Raw genomic sequence first — 18,227 nt, forward strand, 5'->3', positions numbered from 1 at the left:
AAGAACAAATGGAATGGTTAGAGAACTCCATAATGAATGGATTTTGGCTCCAAGCGGAGAAGTTGGATAAAAATAACATGTTAGTTTTAATCATAATTATGTTTGATTTGTAGTTGAAATTGTTGTAATTAACGCGTATTTCAATGTAATCCAACGGAAAAAAACAAAATAAAAGCAAGAGTCCTTATCATTTTGCTAAGTAGTTTTAATCGTATGTGGAAAAGAAAGGGACCAGAAGATGGAAGGAGTCTTTATATTGAGTTTAAGTCGAGAAAAATCTAACTCCGCATGGATTAGAGATAATGATTGAATACCTTATACGAGGAACTATTTTTGTCTTGTGAATTATTTTTTAAGATTGAGTTGAGTATAAATTCAAAATTTTATAAAGATGTTTGCATGGTGAAATAGTTGAAGAATTTATAAAGACAGCACAATCTTGATAAAATCCAATGTATTAGTGGTAATAAGTTAGACTTAAACTAAAATGTTAAGAATTTACAAAAATGTCTAAATTATGGCGGAAGAATTAATAGGCAAGGACGCTTATGAAAGATATGGATTTAAAATGAAGCTTAGGAAACAAAAAGGAAATTCCCTTTGAGTTATATAATAAATACAGCTTAGAAACAGCTACTCATGCTTTTAGTGTTATTTTCCAAATCAGACTTTCACTACAAACATAAACACTAATCAGTGGTAGCCCTGGCGACCGCCCAAGATCCCCCATTTTTAGAAGGATACCAATTTTTTTTAGTCTATACTCTATATAAATATTAAAATAAAAGTTTATAAATTTTAAATTATATAAAAACATATTATAAAAATGAAATACTTACCTATAATTTGCGCCGGGAAAACAATGACCAGTAATTAGTCAACTAATGAATGATATTTCAACTTCTCCACAAAAATCAATTTTGAGGAAATGAATTATTAAATTATGCACACAATATTAAACAAAAATGATATTTTAAATAATTATGAACAAATTATTAATAATTTTGCATAAAAAGTACAAAACAGTTTTTAAATGATTACGAGACATAATTTGTTAAATTTTCCCAAAATATCAAAAATCTCAAGATGGACCCTAACACTAATTGTCGTTAAAAAAATTTCCACACGTTATTTTTACACGTACTTTTTCATTACACCTTTTTATAGTTATTTTTTTCACATACATCTCTCCCTTAATTATAAACAAAAATTGTACAAAAATGTTGTACTAAAAGAATTTCTCATTTCATGTTGGCATGACGTGTGAATAGAAAACGAGTATCTATCTCACTGTTACTGTTGAATCTATGCAATTTGAAAGGATAAGGAGGCTTGGCTTAGGTGGGTGAGGGAAGGAAATATGGTAGTTGCCTAGTTGGGAGTGGAAATTGAAATAGAGAAGAAACAATTTTAGTGTGAGAAAAAATTTATCTCGGACAACTCAAACTTGATCAATTCAATGTCAAATTGATTGACAAGTGATGGTGGAAACAAGAATGAGATCAGCCTACCATGTCTTGCTGAGTGAAAACACAACAATGAATGGACAGAGTTTTTTGGTTGAACAAGTTTTGAGCCAAGCTAGTTAACTCCTTTGAAGTTGACAGAAGGGATGGATGGTTCTATTGAAGGACAACATAACGACAAGAGGATCTAACCTATGTTCAAGTGCGTTTTATGCAACTCTTTGAAGAGTCATTGTTGATAATATGTCTGATACCTTTAGTTTAGAAAAGAATAATTGTGATCTTAGTTATAGTTTCGTCGCAATTCTTAATATTGTGGAAAACTATACAAAAATGCGGTTGATATGGTTGCAATTGTGATTATGATCAGTTCATTATATTTACATGGACTGGTTTATCAACCCATTATTAAGATCAGTTCATTATATTTACTATTATAACCTGTAAACCAACGTCACACTTCTAACAGCAGTTACTGAAACTATGCATGACTGGGTGCTGTACATTCCATAAATAGCAGTATATAGCCATAGATTACATCATTATTTACTCAGAAAAACAAAATTACAATTTACAAACAAGTACGTTTTATTATCTGACCAAGGTATTTTCCTGGGCTTCTGCATCAATTTTGAGACTGCAAATGCAAATTGTTGGCGAAATTTGTTTATCTGGTGAAGGAAACAACTCAGGAGAATTCATATTCCAGTACTCTCCATTTCTTGTCTTCTGCTGCTCAACCATGCCACCATCTTCACTTGAAACAGCTACCTTTATCCAGTTGCACCAGATTCTCAACATTATATACAACATTACTAAGCATATCAGGGTGGAAGTAAGGACAATGGCTACTATGATTGCTGCTACTTGTGCGTTTGATAGCTGCATTCGCTCCTTACCCGTAGCTTCCAAGCACAATGTTAGTGGAGGGCCACACAAGTGGTCATTGTTCAGAAAGGAGCTTAATGGGAACCCTGAAAAGGTTGAGGGAATGAGGCCATTAAGATGGTTATATGAGAGATTTAGCATATGCAGGCTGGTAAGTTGACCAAGTGAAGGAGGAACTTGTCCTTGAAGATGGTTAAAGGAAAGATCAAGTCTTTCTAGCTTCATGAGATTTCCAAGAGATGATGGAATCTCACCAGAAAAGTGGTTTCTACTCAAGTCCAATATGACTTGTAACTCAGTAACCCCTCCTAGTTCAGCTGGTATAGTACCTGAGAGGAAGTTCTCTGAGAGCCTTATCTCATACAGCTTGGTGCATTGCTGAATTGTTGATGGAATGAGGCCAGAGAGACCATTCTTTTGCAAGTTGAAGACATTGAGTGAAGTAAGGTTTCCAATCTCTTGCGGGATTTCACCCGAGAGATTGTTGTGATGGAGAAAAAGCTTAAGCAACTTTGAGCAGCCACCAAGCTCAGGAGGAACCCTTCCATGAAAGTTGTTGAATGAGAGATCCAGCTCACCAAGTTCTTGTAAGCTTCCCAGCCAAGGCGACATTTCCCCGCTCAATCTGTTATTATTCAGTAGAAGGTGTTCAATTTTCTTGCAGTTTGAGAGTTGAGGTAGCACATGTCCTGTCAAGTTGTTGAATGACAAATCAAGGAAGTTTAGCTCAGTGAGGTGGCCAAGTTCAGAAGGAATGGTTCCTGTGAGATAATTGTTTCCAAGTCTGAGACGCGTGAGATCTCTGGAGTTGCCTAGAATAGAAGGGATGGAACCTGAGAAGCTGTTGTTTGTCAAGTCCAAAACAGTGAGAGAATTTGAACCAGTCAGAGGAAAGATACTTCCACTGAACTTGTTATTGGAAAAGTTTATGATTTTAAGGTTTCTAAGAAGAGAGAGGGAATCGGGTAGTGGTCCTTCGAAGGAGTTGTTGTAAAGGGTAATGGTTCTAATTTGTGAAAGGTAACTGAATGTGGGGGGTATGGAACCTGACAACTTGTTATCTGCTAAGGCCAATAACTGAAGCCTTTTACAGTACCCCATGCTTGGTGGGATTGGACCTGACAGATCATTTTGCCTTAAATGGAGAATAGTTAAGTCCTTTAGCTTACCTATAGTCTTTGGAATGGGACCAGAAAAATGGTTTCCAAAGAAGTCAATTTCAGTTAATCTTGTGCAGTTTGTTAACTCTCTTGGTATAGGTCCAGACATCTGGTTATCATAGAGGTAAATGGTGTTCAACCTCTTAAGCCTTCCAATCTCCACAGGGAGTTTTCCTGTGAAAAAGTTACCAAACAAGAAAAGGCTTCTCAAGCTACTAATGTTTCCAATTCCTGGAGGTAGAGATCCACTGAAGCTGTTGTTGTTGAGCACAAGATCTGTGAGGTTCTGTAGCTTGTCCAGGCTTGATGGAAGTTCACCTTCAAAACTGTTATCAGAAAGGTCCACCTGTTGGATTGAGCTGCAGTTGAGAAGCTCCAAGGGAAATCTTCCAGAAAGCTTATTCCTAGCTAAGAACAGTTGCTGAAGTTTAGAACCTCTGAGGCAGAAGTTATATGGAATACTACCTGTTAAAGCATTATCAGACAGAACCATAGTTTCAAGATTCTGTAATTTGACATTGAGGAGGGCTAGTGGTCCAGAAAGGCTGTTTCTGGATAAGTCAAGCTTCTGTAGCTGGCTCAAACTGTTAAGCTCTGAAGGAATTTCACCATTTAACATGTTTCCAAGCAAATTCAGGTATGTCAAATTGGAGAGAAGACTCAAAGAGGTAGGAATTGATCCTGATAGAGTGTTATTGGCCAGGTTCAGAATTCTCAATGATTTGAGAGACCCCAAAGAGGAGGGTATTTCTCCTTCAAGCATGTTGTTTGATGCTGCAAAATTTTGGAGCCCTTCACAGCCTTGAATCTCTTCAGGTATGTAACCACTAAGACTGTTCACTTGCAAATCAAGAGACACAAGATTCTTCAACTTACCAACCTCAACAGGTATGCTTCCATTTAAGTTGCAGTTGGCTACACCAAACACTGTCAACTCACTCAAGTTGCCAATACTAGGTGTTATTTCACCTTCCAACATGTTATCTCCTAGTCTAAGAACTTGCAACTTGCTCAAATTACCTATCTCTTTAGGAATGGCACCAGAGAGATAATTTGAGTAAAGCAGAAGTGTTCTTAGATTTTGAAGCTTCCCAAGTTCAGAAGGGATTGAGCCTGTGAGGGAGTTTGAAGACAAATCAAGTGATTGAAGAGAAATGAGGTGGCTGAACTCTCCTGAAATGGAACCTGATAGTCCTGAGCCAGACAAATTAAGGCCTACAACACGTGCCTGATCAAGTGCACATGTTAGTCCATTCCAGCTACAAATTTGAGTTGTTGTTGGAGACCAGTTTCTCAGGGCTCCTAATGGATCAACCAGTTCTGATTTAATTCTTAGAAGCCAGTAGGATTCTGTTGTGTTATCTCCTAGAGTTGCAACAACAACAGTGCACACTATGGTCAGTAGTAGAATGAAATGACAGATGTAAATGGAATCCATAGCGGAATGTTTGATCAATATGAGCTTCATGATAAATAATCTGACACAAGACAAAATGGTCCAAAGGGTATGTTTTGGGAGGCTAATTCCATACATAAAGGAATGGAGAAAAAAGTTAAGAAATGCTCAAGTTATGCAGGGTTTTAATATAGGACCCATAAGTGATGGAAGAAATGATGAACAACAATTATACATACAGGTTCAAGTGCTAAGATGTAAAATTCGACTATAAATAGTTCAATGAAGCAACTATGTTCAATATCACAGACGGTAATCGTGCAGTTATGTACACGTGGCAAATGAAGAATTTCACATCAGAATTAAAAAAATACAACATTTACTTTTTAGATAACAGGAAAACATATACTCTTATATATTGATATTTTTCTCAAACATGGAAGGTGTGATGATAATCGAATGTTTTTTTAATTAAAATGTCATCTTTATAAAAAATAAAAAAATAGGTAAGAATGGCTTTCTACTTTTTCAGTTTTACCAGGGGTTTGGTAATATTGGTGCTTCTTCACCTACTCTCGGCAACTAGTATTTTAGAATTCTTTTTTCAAAGTTTTAGTGAGTTGAATGAGAAGACTTACCAAGGACAATGCAAGCATCACTATTCAAAGAATACATTTTATCTTTTTATGAGTATTCAAAAAATATTTATAAATTATCCATCATCGAGATTTTCATAATGAAATTCAAATTCACTTTCTCCTGAGATATTAGTCTTATTCTTATACTATCTAATTATATCAACCTTCCCTAAATATTTTAGGATTCTTTTGTAGATTGAATAATTGGGAACTAATTATGTTGAGATAAGGCTCATGATGGTTTTTTTTCCTCGAAGAGTTAAAGGACCAGAAGCTAATGAAAAGATCCACTCATGCCTTAGATAAAAGGTGGCATAACAATTAACAAGTGGGTTACTTTCTGCTGCCTTTTGTTGATCCTGAATTTTTATTCACACTGCCACTATACAAATTCATCGTATATTCACTGGAATCACAGAAAATAGGAGAGAGAAAGAAACACAGTACGATTTGACTTTGCAAGAGTTCTGGCTAATTCAACTTCAAAATTTGTCAACTTAAATGGGTATAAACCCATTTAGGCATGGGAATACTAGATTTCCCGCAAGATCTTGAAGCTTGACAGTTGACACACACGCGCGCACTGGCCTGGCTGGCCATTACTGTCTGCTAAGCGTGACAAATTCAAATTATCTAAGGAAAGGACAAAAGCCTTAAGGTTTCAAGTTTGCATGATGATATCTGAGAAAGTGAGTAAGAGAATCATGATACGTGCGAAAGTTGAAGAGCAATGACATTGATACTTAAGAGTCTTTTTTTTTTTTTTCTTTTTCCAATCACCCTAATTGGAATTTTTGCCTTCTTGATGAGATTTCCATATATTCCACAAGTTTCGATCATTTAGGTGACTATCAAATTAATTTTCCCCACGAAACTTAGTTATATTTAAACATCTTTATCTCTCCTCAAAAGTGTATTATTATTATTTATAATATACAATTTGATTGTTAAAAGTGTACATTTATGTTAGTTATTAAAAGCATATTATTATACAAATTAATTCTTAAAAATATATTTCATGTCGTTAACAAGTTTACCTTTATCAAATTTTAAATGATTTCATCAAAGTCTAATTTATGCATAAACAAAAGTTTTAAATTTAAATAATTATACATGATTTAAGTATTTTGACATGTAAAATAGGAATGTTCACATGTACCGACTAGTCACGAATTCAAATTGATTCAAATCATCCCAATTGGATATTTTTTGAGATTGGGTCAAATAATTCAACCCATTCAAACTCGTTAAGTTTTAAGGTGAATCATAGGTTTTAATATTTGGACCTGCTAACCTGATTTGTTGACATATTAATTTGTATTAAATTATTATTATTATTATTATTATTATTATTATATTTTAAAAAATCAATAACTATTATTATCAAACTTGATAACTAAGAGTGAGATCATCTCTTTCACGATTTCATTTAGTCATTCTTGATTTCAACCCCCAGTTGGTTGTAGAATATCTTTTTTTTTTAATTTGTTTTAAACTATTTTAGATTTAGTTGAAGTTTCAATTGTATTATTTATTTGACTATTTGATAACATTGGAATTTTCAAACTATGTTATAATAGTTTTAGTTTTTGAGTTTTTAGGCTTTGTAGATGTGATTCTTGAACTTGTTTATTATATTTAATTTTTAAATTATGTTTAACATAGTATGTTAACCTATCTGATAATGATAATAATAATAAAATTCCTTGTGTGATCTTTTCTTCCACTATTTGACTACATAATTATAAATAATATATCTGGTATTCCATTTAATAAAAAATTTAACTTAACACAAACTGTTTACAAACAAAAATAGGTGAGTTCGATAGACCATTAAAATCCAAACATGTCTCAAGATTAATTATAAATTATTCATCAACAAATTCATTCATATTGGTAACAGACTAATAGTATTGGAATCCATATCTTGGTGGAATATGAGCTCCATCCTTTCTAACTTAAGTAAAAATGTTACTGAAATAATTTTTTATCTATTTCAATAAAGTCTTGATGAAAAATCAAACTCCAATCAAAATATTTAAGGGATGATATAATTATTTATAACACTTAAATATTTTTTTAGTCTCTCAAATTTGAAACACTGTTAATTTTGATCTCTAATTAAAAATTTCTTCTTTTTAATCTCTCAAATTTGCGAAATATTGTTATTTTCTAAATCATAGACCATGAGTATATCTTAACTCACTGGATTAGAAAAAATTTACACATGAAAAAAAAAGTACAGATTACCGCTAGATAGATAGATCTTTCTCCACGTATAACCGTAAACGATCTTACATAAGTTAATAAACTTATTTAAACCTATCTACAACCACAAGTTTATTAATTCTCTCTATCCCTAATTTGTTCAGTTTTATTTCCCTTGTCCTCGTGTTGTGCACATTACAACCATAAGTGTCCTCGCATTTGTATTCTGCGATCAAGTTGACTAGAGGGAGTAGGTGTGTTTCTTTTCTCAACCCTAATTTCATTTTAAAAATTATATGAAAGAGGAAACAACCTCCCAAGCTTTGGTCAATTCCAGAACAGAGACCAGCTTCAATCTTGAAGTTAGAAGTCCAAAATAGAGCCAATGGCATGTGGAGTTTAATGTATTACAATCAAAATATGTTGTATCAGCAAAGGGAGATCCAATCAAATTGAGGGAATATTGCTCAAGTTTAAAACCAAGATTCCTAATATATTAAAGCCCAAACACTGAAGACAAAGTATCTCATGTTGTTATTTCTCATTTTTCAACTTCGCTTTTAGTGTATCTTTTTATAACCCTCCACCTTTGCTCGGTTTATTCAAAGCACTAGCAAGCCATATATGTGATTGAATGTCAAGCAGGATTTTCACATGCCCCATTCATATCCACCTATTTAAGTAATATTTGTTAGAATTTTCTAATTAATAATTACTTAAAATTGTGTTGCTAAAATTATGCTCTAATCTTGCATATATTTATTTCCTTGAAAATCAATAGAAATACAAGCATTTCTCATTGTAAATTACTTTCTACTAATTTATACAATAATTTACTCAAATTCTTCGCCATTAACTCAATCCTGCTGCTGGTTTTAAAAAGCAAGCAGCCATGCAGGTTACTTGGATTTTGATATTTCTCGCATGCCTTCAACAAATAAGGTGTGGCCATAATGTAAATATCATACGTTATTGTAAATATCATACGTTATTTTGGTATTAGCTTTAGTGATGATTAACCTCCACTAGAAAATTTGGTTGACTACTTTTAATGGAGTCTTTTTTTTCAATCACATTTTTTTTATTCATAAAACTCAAGCCTAAGACCTTGCTTAAACCTGTAACATTGTATTTTTCATAATGTCTGATTAAGTAGTTTTAAGTAATTAACAAGTGTAATTAAATTTAAATTAAGGGCTTGAAGTTAATTTAGTTACTTATGAGGTGATGTTGTGCTTATGTTTGCATGTGTTTAGTGAGTTTGGGTCTAAGCACACGAGCCTTGATGTATGTGCTTGGAGAAAACCTGGGTGCGGAAAGGAGAATTGTAAGGATCATATATCATTCTTTGACTCTTACAATTCAAATTTGCATTTGCAAGTGGCTCTCTTTCTCTTTCCTTCTCCTTCTCCAAGAGAGATCCAAATTCTAGAAGCTTAAGGTTAGTGTTGGTGATCAAAGGAGACCATTTTCCTCTCCCTTTGATGTTGTTTGGTTGAGTCATGGAGTGGTAAGCACCTCTTCTTCTTCCGTTTGGCTCCATTTTCATTTTTCTCATAAGGCACCAATGGGAGCTTGGGAGAAAGCTCTATTTTCGGGGGGTTTGATTTCATTTGTGGTCATTTTTGGGTTTTGGGTAATGTCGTTGTGATGGACTTGTTGTTGGAGTGGAGGAAAGTACTACATTAGACCTAAAGCTCATTCATTTCTCATTCTTCTTCACAAAGTTCTCTTTTTGCTTCTATAGAGGTAAGGGAAGTTCACCTTTTTCTTGTTTTGGGTGCATTGTAATGATATAAAATGCTTTGTTGAAATTTAAATATGTTGTTGAGCATCATAAGTTGAAAGGAATGATTTTGTTTTGATGAAAGATGATGTATTGGCTTAAAAATCGTAACTCGTTACATTTTTGAATCATTTTAATTGATTACATCATGTGGTAATCGATTAAAATGAACTCTAGAAGTTATTTTCGGTTTTGGGCTAGTTGTAATCGATTAATTCAAGTCTAGGGATTGTTTTGTTTACCTGAGCTCTATTGTATTCGATTATAATGGTTAAAACTTGATTATAGAGTTTGATTTTGGAACAATGGTCTTTATGAAAGTTGTATCCCCGGATGTTAGCTAACTAATGACTTTGGTCGTACTTAAAATTATTGTGTATAATTCTAGAAATGATCAAATTAGTAAATCAAGGTAAAGTTGTCAGTAATAAGTAAAACTTTCATATAGATTATAATTTTAGGCACAATATGCTTCCAAACAAGGTTTTTGGGTAAACACAAAAGTTGGAGATAATCTTCTTAGCTTTAAAATGAGACAATAATCAACTTAATTGAGTTAATATATCTTTAATTATCATATTTATAAGCTATGAAGATCATAGGTGTGCATAATAGAAAACAAAGGAGATAGTAACCCAAAATTTATGAGATGTTTTGATAACCTTAAACATAGAGTGGAAATTTGTTATAATGGTATAGTGATGCATAATTATATGATTTGATTGGTCTATTGATCTTATTGTTGAGAATATTATATTGATGATGAGATATTTATGTTAATTGATGAATGTCTTGAGTTGTGTTAGTTAATTGTTTGATGATGATATGAGATATGATTGAGATTATGTTTCTTATCATTAGAGTTGACTTCATGTTAAGATCATGAGATTCACATTCATATTAGTTTTTGGTGAGTTTTCTACAAGGATTCAAGGTGTTAAAATGTTTTGTTATGCTTATTGAACTATAGGTGGGTTCATAAGTGTGATGATCATATGAATGGTAAATATATGATATTATAACCTCTTATGGTGTTAAGACTAACAAATAAATTTGTGACGGCATATAATGTTTGATTTGAATGATCATAACATGCATGCATTGAATGAATGACATTGTATGTGAGTAAACACGTAAGTTTGGGGTGCTACGAAGGCCATCAACCTAGTGTTGGAGGTTGTCATGGTGACTAACATCGAATGGACCTATAGAATAGATGGGTGGATGAATCCCTAGATAAGTTAAGGTCTTTGCAAGCCTTACCAAGGTAAGTCACTATCTATACTCATCCATTTTTGATAAAATCAAACTTCCTGCGCAGGGTTAATTCAAGTCTCCACAAATGGTCAGACCATAGAGTGCGACTATGTTATGAGATGTGTTTGGGTTAATTGCTCGAAAGGTAAATCTTCTAAGAGTAAAGAATCAGTATGGTATAACATAATAGTTAGACACATTGATAATTGTGATTTAAGAATGATGTGTTATTTGATGAGTCATGGAAATACTATAATGTTTAATGATTGATGGGCTGATGATGATGATGGGGTACGATGATTGAACCTTGATGTAATGGTTGATGAACTAGTGATTATTATGAGATGTCTTGTTATGAGAATTTTAAGACTTATTTTTTATGTATGATTTCTACATATTATGTTATATATGTGATGATAGTAAATCATGTTTTAATTAAGTTTTATCTTATTTTAATATGCTTGTTTTTTGTAAGTTTTCCCTTACATTGTTATACGTGTCACTCATGTCTATGATGACCTCGTATTTGATGTATGTGGGGAGCAAATGACTAGAAGGTGGCTCCATGTCTTTGAAAACTTCGTGGATATGTGTACTTAGACATGAAGACATGTTATCCATTTTGTTTCCTCTCTAGAGTTATGTGTAGTATTAACCGGCTCAGAGTTTAGGTAGTTTATAATGTTATTTATGTTTATATGTATTCTCTAAGGAGATTTAAGTTACTTTGATGCTGTATAAATTCATGTGTGTGTGTATATATATATATTAGATGATGTTTTTATCTTAGTATTAAGTTTTAGTTTCTGAATAAATTAAAATAAAATCTTCTACTAAAATTAGTTTTTAGTTTTATGTAACAACACCATGTCGTTAGAAAGCAAATCCAGTATTATTCGTCCCAACGTATGAAAGACAATTTATTCTTACACTTGAGTGATGTAGACCCTAGTGGCCCAGTGTCGTTTTTGTGTAGGCACCCGAGTGTCTATTATCAGTCTATCACCTTGATCTTTGTCTACGTATTAGCCGCAAAATGCTTTTATTCACCGAGAAAGAACATCATACATCCAATAGCTCTACACCCAGGGACTCATCTATAATTAATTTTGACTCAAATAATTAAAAACATATGAACATAATTATTGATGTGGTAAAAAAATGCTATAAGGTTACTGAAATATCTAATGGTAATTAACTTTACCTCACAAGTTGCTAGTATTGTCAATAGGCTATTGACCATATAGACCAAAAGAAATGTACATGCTATTTTATGCATTATTAGATTTATCTGATGACCTCTATCAGGTCAAATGCATACGAATATATAATTTAGTGGTCTAATTGCCACGTTTTCCCTTCATTTCGTGCAAATAACATTTTAAACAAATGCCTTACAAGTAAAACTACAAATATTCCTTTGTTTAATCGGTATCCAAAATCCTCAGTTTCAAATTCTTGAAACCACCATTTTTTTTAATTCTAGATGAATCAGAGGATTAGTGTCCAAAATTCCAATTAGATTTAACAGTTTTAAACCACCAAAAAATAAACCCATGTAGATCTACATATTCTGCACGAAGATGAACTGGGGGTGTTCTGATGTGTGAGATGACATGGTTAACAAACTTTACAAGAAATTCTTTACTGCTTAGTTGTTGAAGCATAAGGGATAAATCTCATGAGGAAGCTGGATAGGGACCAAATGCAAATCACACCAAGGAATTGTAGGACATTTAGAAGGGTACCCAAAGAGCTGTTTATAGCCATGTTGTGTGAGGTCATTTCAGCTCCTCTAACAGTAAATGATAAAGCTGTCACCAGTTGTGCTGCTCTATTTAGTTGGTGCAATCTATACACCTGTTAATAACACTTCATTAGTTCATTATGAACAACAAAATCAATTGAGAAGGGAGTTATAAGATTGACTTGGTGGTTGAAGGAAGAAAGGGAGAGGGAGAGGTCATGGGTTTGAATCCCTCTCACTAACATATTAACAACTAACATTTGCTGATAAAACAAAAAAAAAAATCAATTGAGAAAGGTAATCATAAGCACATTAGAAATATTTTAGTTGATTCAATCCAATAAGAGAGACAGCAAATCTAAGATAATCAAAATGTAAACTTAGACTATCAACTAGGCAAAACCATATAACATTACTTTCAACTTTCTACCACGAAGACAAAATACAGAAAACTAATCAACAGGGAATTGGATTGTCCTTACTTGAAAGATTAATGGAATAGCAGACCATGAAGGAGACTTTCGATATCTGGCATATTGCTCAAATGCAAATTGGACAACTATACCAACAAGGTATGGAGCAAGAGTTGCGGAGGCTGCAGGGCCAGTCCACGGCCAGACCAAACCCATAGTCACCATTGGAATTACAAGACTAAGCACCAGGGTAGCAACAGAAGAGACTCTCTGTCCCAATTGTGGGGGTAGAGTATCACTATTGTTTGCAGCGATATCCACTAGCAAGGGTCTTCTTACATGGTCTAGTAGATAAAGGAATACCCCAACACCACAATAGAAAATTGCTTCTGTGAAGAATAATATGAGGAAATCTGGAGATAAAGAAAGAAGATATTTCGGTTTAGAATTCAGAGCTGAGAAGAAAGCAACTAAAAAAATGATAATAGAAAAGAAGAATTAAAGCAAGCAATTAAACACTAAAGCTGGAGAATTGATCATCTCAAAACTACCATAGTTGCAGCACATAATTCATAAGAATTACACTAACAAAAATTCCCTGTTCCCTGCCACTCCACAAACATCTTGAATCTCTAAACCAAATTCAAGTTTTGGAATGTTTTGTTGATTATTTATATTGAAGTTGCAAAATTTTTCATCCAATATGTGTCTGCATAGTTTAATCTCCATTTCTGTCCAATCATCCAGTGAATGATGCCATTCATTTTGTCTAGAAATAAATAATTCAAAGTCAAGCAATGAGCATCATATCCAATTTCTGAACATCAAAAATGTTTTCCCTAGCATCATCAGTTATCAACAAACCCAAATACAATTAATTACCCTTTTCTCCACAGTTTTCATTAGCAGATGCTTATCCATATTGATTCAAGGAGACGTTACTAACCTACTAAGAACTACAGCCAAATTATAGAAAACACTGTACATAAAAATAGTAAGTTATGCAAATTACTGCAGACAAAGCAATATAGCACAAAATGCATAAAGCATTCAAACACAAAGAGTCTTTCTTCCAAGGAGAAATTACCAGTTAACAAAGAGTCCTCAAAAATGATGGATAGCACTTTGCGTAAATAGAGTGAAGGAAAAATGAAGGACGCAACGAGGACTGCAGGGCCCAAAAACCACAATATGCTGTTTTGACTTCTCTCTGAATTTGGTAAGAGGATCTTACTATCTCTTCTGTATGGACGGTTATAAAATGATAGTAAACCTGGTTTTCCATCACTACCTGATAAATGAAAATATGAGTTGCTTGCAGGAGAGATGTCTTCTGCAACTGTATTGCTGTTTTCTAGCACTAAAGCAGTTGTTTCGAGCTCACAGTATTGTGACTGATCCTCAGAGACAACAAAAAGAGCATAATGCTGTTTCTGTAGCCTTCCTTTTAAGTTTGGCATTCCATGAATAAACTTAAGCTGGCATGATTTGTCTAACCGGAATACAAATGCAAAAACAAAAAGAATATTAAAAACGACATATTCAAAGGAGGTTATACAAAATATATCACAAATTGCAGCTCACACACCCTTCAACTTTGGTCCACGTGCACATTAGATCTTAAGGTTTGAAGTGTGCAAATGACCCCTGGGAATATAATACTGAGAAAAACACCCTAAATTAGGCAAACTGTTAACCAACTGATGGAACTGTTACATGGCAACAACCACCAAAAAAAAAAGTGAGGAAATTGCAAATGTGATCCTAGTCTAAAGTACAGTATTCTTTCAGATTTTAATCTTCAATATACCATAGTTAATGGGTTTCTAAATAGAGAAGTTTTCAGTGTGAAGTTCAGCAATTATCTGCTCCTTTTTAGACCCCTAAGGTCTAATCCACACATGGGCTATAGTTCAAGGGTGAGCTGCAATTTACACAAAAATTCAAATTTCTATAACAAATTTATTCAAGAAATATGCTTGAAACCATTCATTTCAAAATTGTTATGTCTTTAAAGGATGAATAAAGAATTAAGTTGGAAGCTTAATGCAGAATGTAGAAATTAAGAAATCAACCAATAAATAAGGAAGCTACCTTTAGTGTACATTTGCAACTGAGCACCAGTTAGTTGGTTGACAAACAACCCTTGAGATAAGTTCAACTAAATAAATGAAAAGAAATGATGTAAGAGTAAATAAAGCAATACTCAAAGATACAGCAGTTAACAATTTGAGTAGTATAATAAAATAGATTTAATCCAACAGAGAGCATTACTCAAATAGAAAATCACATGAATTGCTCGATAGGTAGTTTAAATATCTAGCAGAAAATGGAAAGAGTAATGGATGTCATGCCTCATGAGTCATGTCACGGCCCTGTCATCATCAATTTTCACAAAAGAATTATGTATATAGTAACTTATTTATAGCATGAATTATTTATATGTGAAAATTAATTGACTGATAAAAATTCAATAGTATAAAACATACATTAAATTTTCATAGAACTGGTTGTCAGAATAACCACAGACAGTTCATATATCACATGTAAAATGCATTTAGTGTTCATAGGAAGTCGTATCTAGGAAATAGCACCCAGTTACCCTTGGCCTTGTAAACTCTATCATGAATAGAGCGCGTCCACACACACACACATATATAAAAAAAAAAACTTCGTACCCCATTGCCCAGAGGCTCTTCGCTATGCGAAGGTATGGGGGAGGGATGTTGTACGCAGCCTTACCCTTGCATATGCAAAGAGGCTGTTTCCGGATTCGAACCCATGACCAACAAGTCACCAAGGCACAACTTTACCGCTGCACCAGGGCTCGCCCTCTAAAACTTCGTACCCCATTGCCCAGAGGCTCTTCGCTATGCGAAGGTATGGGGGAGGGATGTTGTACGCAAGAAATTCCATCGTATCTCTTTCTCATTTTAACACTGGTGAATACCAATCAGAATATAGTTTGCAATAAATTCTAGCAAAAGCGACTCATGGCTTTGAGCAAGCGACTAAAAAATGATTTCCCAATTTTTTTCATTCACATTAAACATTATTCATTGGTCAAATTAATGCACAGAAAATCTATCAGAATGCATACATCCATTTGATCATGTTTAAGGAAAATGCATATACCCATTTGAAACATGTAGCAATTTACTGTGGAACTTGTATCTAACATAAACAAAAAAAAAACAATTAACCAGCTTAAGAAAGTTGAGAGGAAGTGTGAAGGAGACAGGGAGAAAGAGAAGACACATAAATAAAGTACTTGTAAAAACCAATTACAGCTAGGAAAATCATCAAACTGATTGTGAAGTTAGCCATGATTTATCTGACTACTGAACTTGCAGACCAAACCAAAACAATACCATTTAGGTCTACCTTCTATAACCACCTTATAATTAATGCCTCACGTATCTTTTTCTAGCAGAGCAAACCATTGCACCAATCATTTTAGATAATTTTCAGATGGTAATTACATAACTATTGTTGGAGTGAATAACAAAAATACAAGTATCATATTTTGTATATCCTTCATGTACTGCATGAAGATCATGGTATCTTGTTTGAGGAAACATCCAATTATCAAATGTAACAATATTCAACAGTCTCCTTAATTTTCCTTCTTCCTTTCCAAATGCCTTTGAAATATACAGTTGGTGTAATTGTTAGAATAAAATTGACTAGGGTTACAAGCCTATTAAAGAATGAAGATTTAACATCAATATTCACAGTGCCAAAAGGTGAATGGAAATACTAAGAATTTTCTTCACATTCCCTCTTCATTAAGCTACTTTTACCAAATAACACATTGAAGGAATCAGTTTTTCTGTATCTCCACTAATGATTGTTTTCAGTCAAACCGTACTGATGGAGCGAAATTCAGCACCAACCCTATCCTATCTAAGTCCAATAGTAGCAAAGACATTCTCCCTCAGCAACTTAAAAAGATGTAACAAAATCAACTTTCGAATCTTGAGGTTTAAAAGAGGAACTTCTACTGTCCTAGTTCCACAAAATTAAAAAACACAAGCATTAACACCACCGATGAAACACACAACATTAAAGAAAGAATGCATACACAACAATCGGTCACTCTTGGTCAACCCATGTAGGCAAGTACTACATACACAATAATTAGTATTGCCAAAGAAAACTGAAAATCAAAACCATTGTTCAATTGTAAAATTGGGGAACAGAGTAAATTGAGAAACAATTCAATAAATTCAGCAGCGTAAGTACCTGGGCAGTTCTGGTGCGTTGGAAAGGAGAAGAAGAAAGAGAAGCCGCTGAACATGAAAAGGAGGAACCGAACTTGGCATTTGCCATAACAATATTGCGAATGAAGGAGACAACAAGAGCGTGCGTGGCGTCGAAGGATAGAAGAAGGGTCTCACGTTGGTTGAATCACTGAACCATCTTAACTTAATTAAATAAAGATTTAACGAATAACCCAAAGTGGAACACAGAATAGAACAGAACACAGTCTGAGTCTTACAACGTGTGACACTGCCTTCAGCCGTAGGTTTCTGGGTCTGAGTCTTACTTGTATAGGATTCAACTGAACCCGTTTTGATTTCTGTTCAAAGTTGTCATTTTTTATTTTTTTTCATGGTCCATGATTATCTCATATTTTTGGGTCTATTCCGCTTAATCCGCGGATTATGCGAGTTTGGCCCGCGGTTTGCGGGTTACGTGCAGGCCGTTGATTTGTGTGATCCTGATCCAATCATGATGTTAGGTTTGATTTTTTCCTTTTCACTTTAAACTTTTCTTTTTAAATAACATGTAAAGAAATATATTAAATAAGATAGAGATATAAAGATAAAAATAAAAGGTTTAAATTAAAAGATGATAAAGATAAAAAAGAATAAGATAAAAAAGATAAGTAATAACATGCTAACAATCTTCTTTTTTGATATTTTCTCGATCTTTTTTTCTTTTAATCTATCATTTTCACATCTGTAAGTCATAAATAATACAAATATCAATTCTTATCATTTCAGATAAAAATAATTGTTAAATAAGTATTTTTAAAGATATTTTAATATATTTTTATTATAAAAAATAGTTCATATCATATTTAGGAATTGTAACATGCTAAAAACATTTTTTCTCCTCACGTATGCTTAACAAATATCGAATTAGGCTTCTTGTTGACAACGTACAAGCCTTGATATATACTAAAAATTGGTTGTTACTAGTATTTGATATGCAGGCTAAATAATATGTAATAATTATTGTCTTTTAATTACTTAACTTCAC

General features: G+C 33.4%; 2 protein-coding genes across 4 annotated transcripts; both read right to left on the bottom strand.

The window, feature by feature from the left end:
- Window positions 1-1,826: 1,826 nt before the first annotated feature.
- LOC100802757 (LRR receptor-like serine/threonine-protein kinase GSO1) lies at window positions 1,827-5,156 on the bottom strand. The gene has a single exon (XM_003522342.5). It carries the CDS (start codon window positions 5,046-5,048, stop codon window positions 2,058-2,060), a length of 2,991 nt encoding a protein of 996 aa, XP_003522390.2. The 5' UTR covers window positions 5,049-5,156; the 3' UTR covers window positions 1,827-2,057.
- Window positions 5,157-12,127: 6,971 nt separating this feature from the next.
- On the bottom strand, window positions 12,128-17,556 carry LOC100796720 (uncharacterized). 3 transcript variants are annotated; one of them, XM_006578584.3, is made up of 6 exons: window positions 17,461-17,556; window positions 17,205-17,372; window positions 15,054-15,120; window positions 14,047-14,451; window positions 13,029-13,372; window positions 12,128-12,659 (listed from the first exon to the last, which is right to left on the bottom strand). In XM_006578584.3, the coding sequence occupies exons 2-6, from the start codon at window positions 17,289-17,291 to the stop codon at window positions 12,444-12,446; spliced, it is 1,119 nt and encodes a 372-aa protein (XP_006578647.1). In that variant the 5' UTR covers window positions 17,292-17,372; window positions 17,461-17,556; the 3' UTR covers window positions 12,128-12,443. The 3 variants fall into 3 exon arrangements, with proteins under 3 accessions (XP_006578647.1, XP_006578648.1, XP_003523088.1); XM_006578585.4 differs by lacking the exon at window positions 17,461-17,556 and adding an exon at window positions 15,234-15,334 and having other exon boundaries at window positions 17,205-17,337; XM_003523040.4 differs by having other exon boundaries at window positions 17,205-17,530.
- Between the last annotated feature and the right edge of the window lie 671 nt (window positions 17,557-18,227).

Source organism: Glycine max, chromosome 4, assembly GCF_000004515.6.
Source record: "Glycine max cultivar Williams 82 chromosome 4, Glycine_max_v4.0, whole genome shotgun sequence".
Taxonomy (NCBI): domain Eukaryota; kingdom Viridiplantae; phylum Streptophyta; class Magnoliopsida; order Fabales; family Fabaceae; genus Glycine; species Glycine max.

What these genes read in the sequence shown, in the direction of transcription:
- LOC100802757 (XM_003522342.5), bottom strand. Translation starts at nt 5,048, where the DNA reads ATGTATGGAATTAGCCTCCCAAAACATACCCTTTGGACCATTTTGTCT.
- LOC100796720 (XM_006578584.3), bottom strand. Translation starts at nt 17,291, where the DNA reads ATGGCAAATGCCAAGTTCGGTTCCTCCTTTTCATGTTCAGCGGCTTCT. An exon ending in AACGCACCAGAACTGCCCAG is followed by an intron (nt 15,121 to 17,204) that starts GTACTTACGCTG and finishes TCATTTATTTAG; the next exon opens with TTGAACTTATCTCAAGGGTT. An exon ending in GTTGCAAATGTACACTAAAG is followed by an intron (nt 14,452 to 15,053) that starts GTAGCTTCCTTA and finishes TATTCCGGTTAG; the next exon opens with ACAAATCATGCCAGCTTAAG.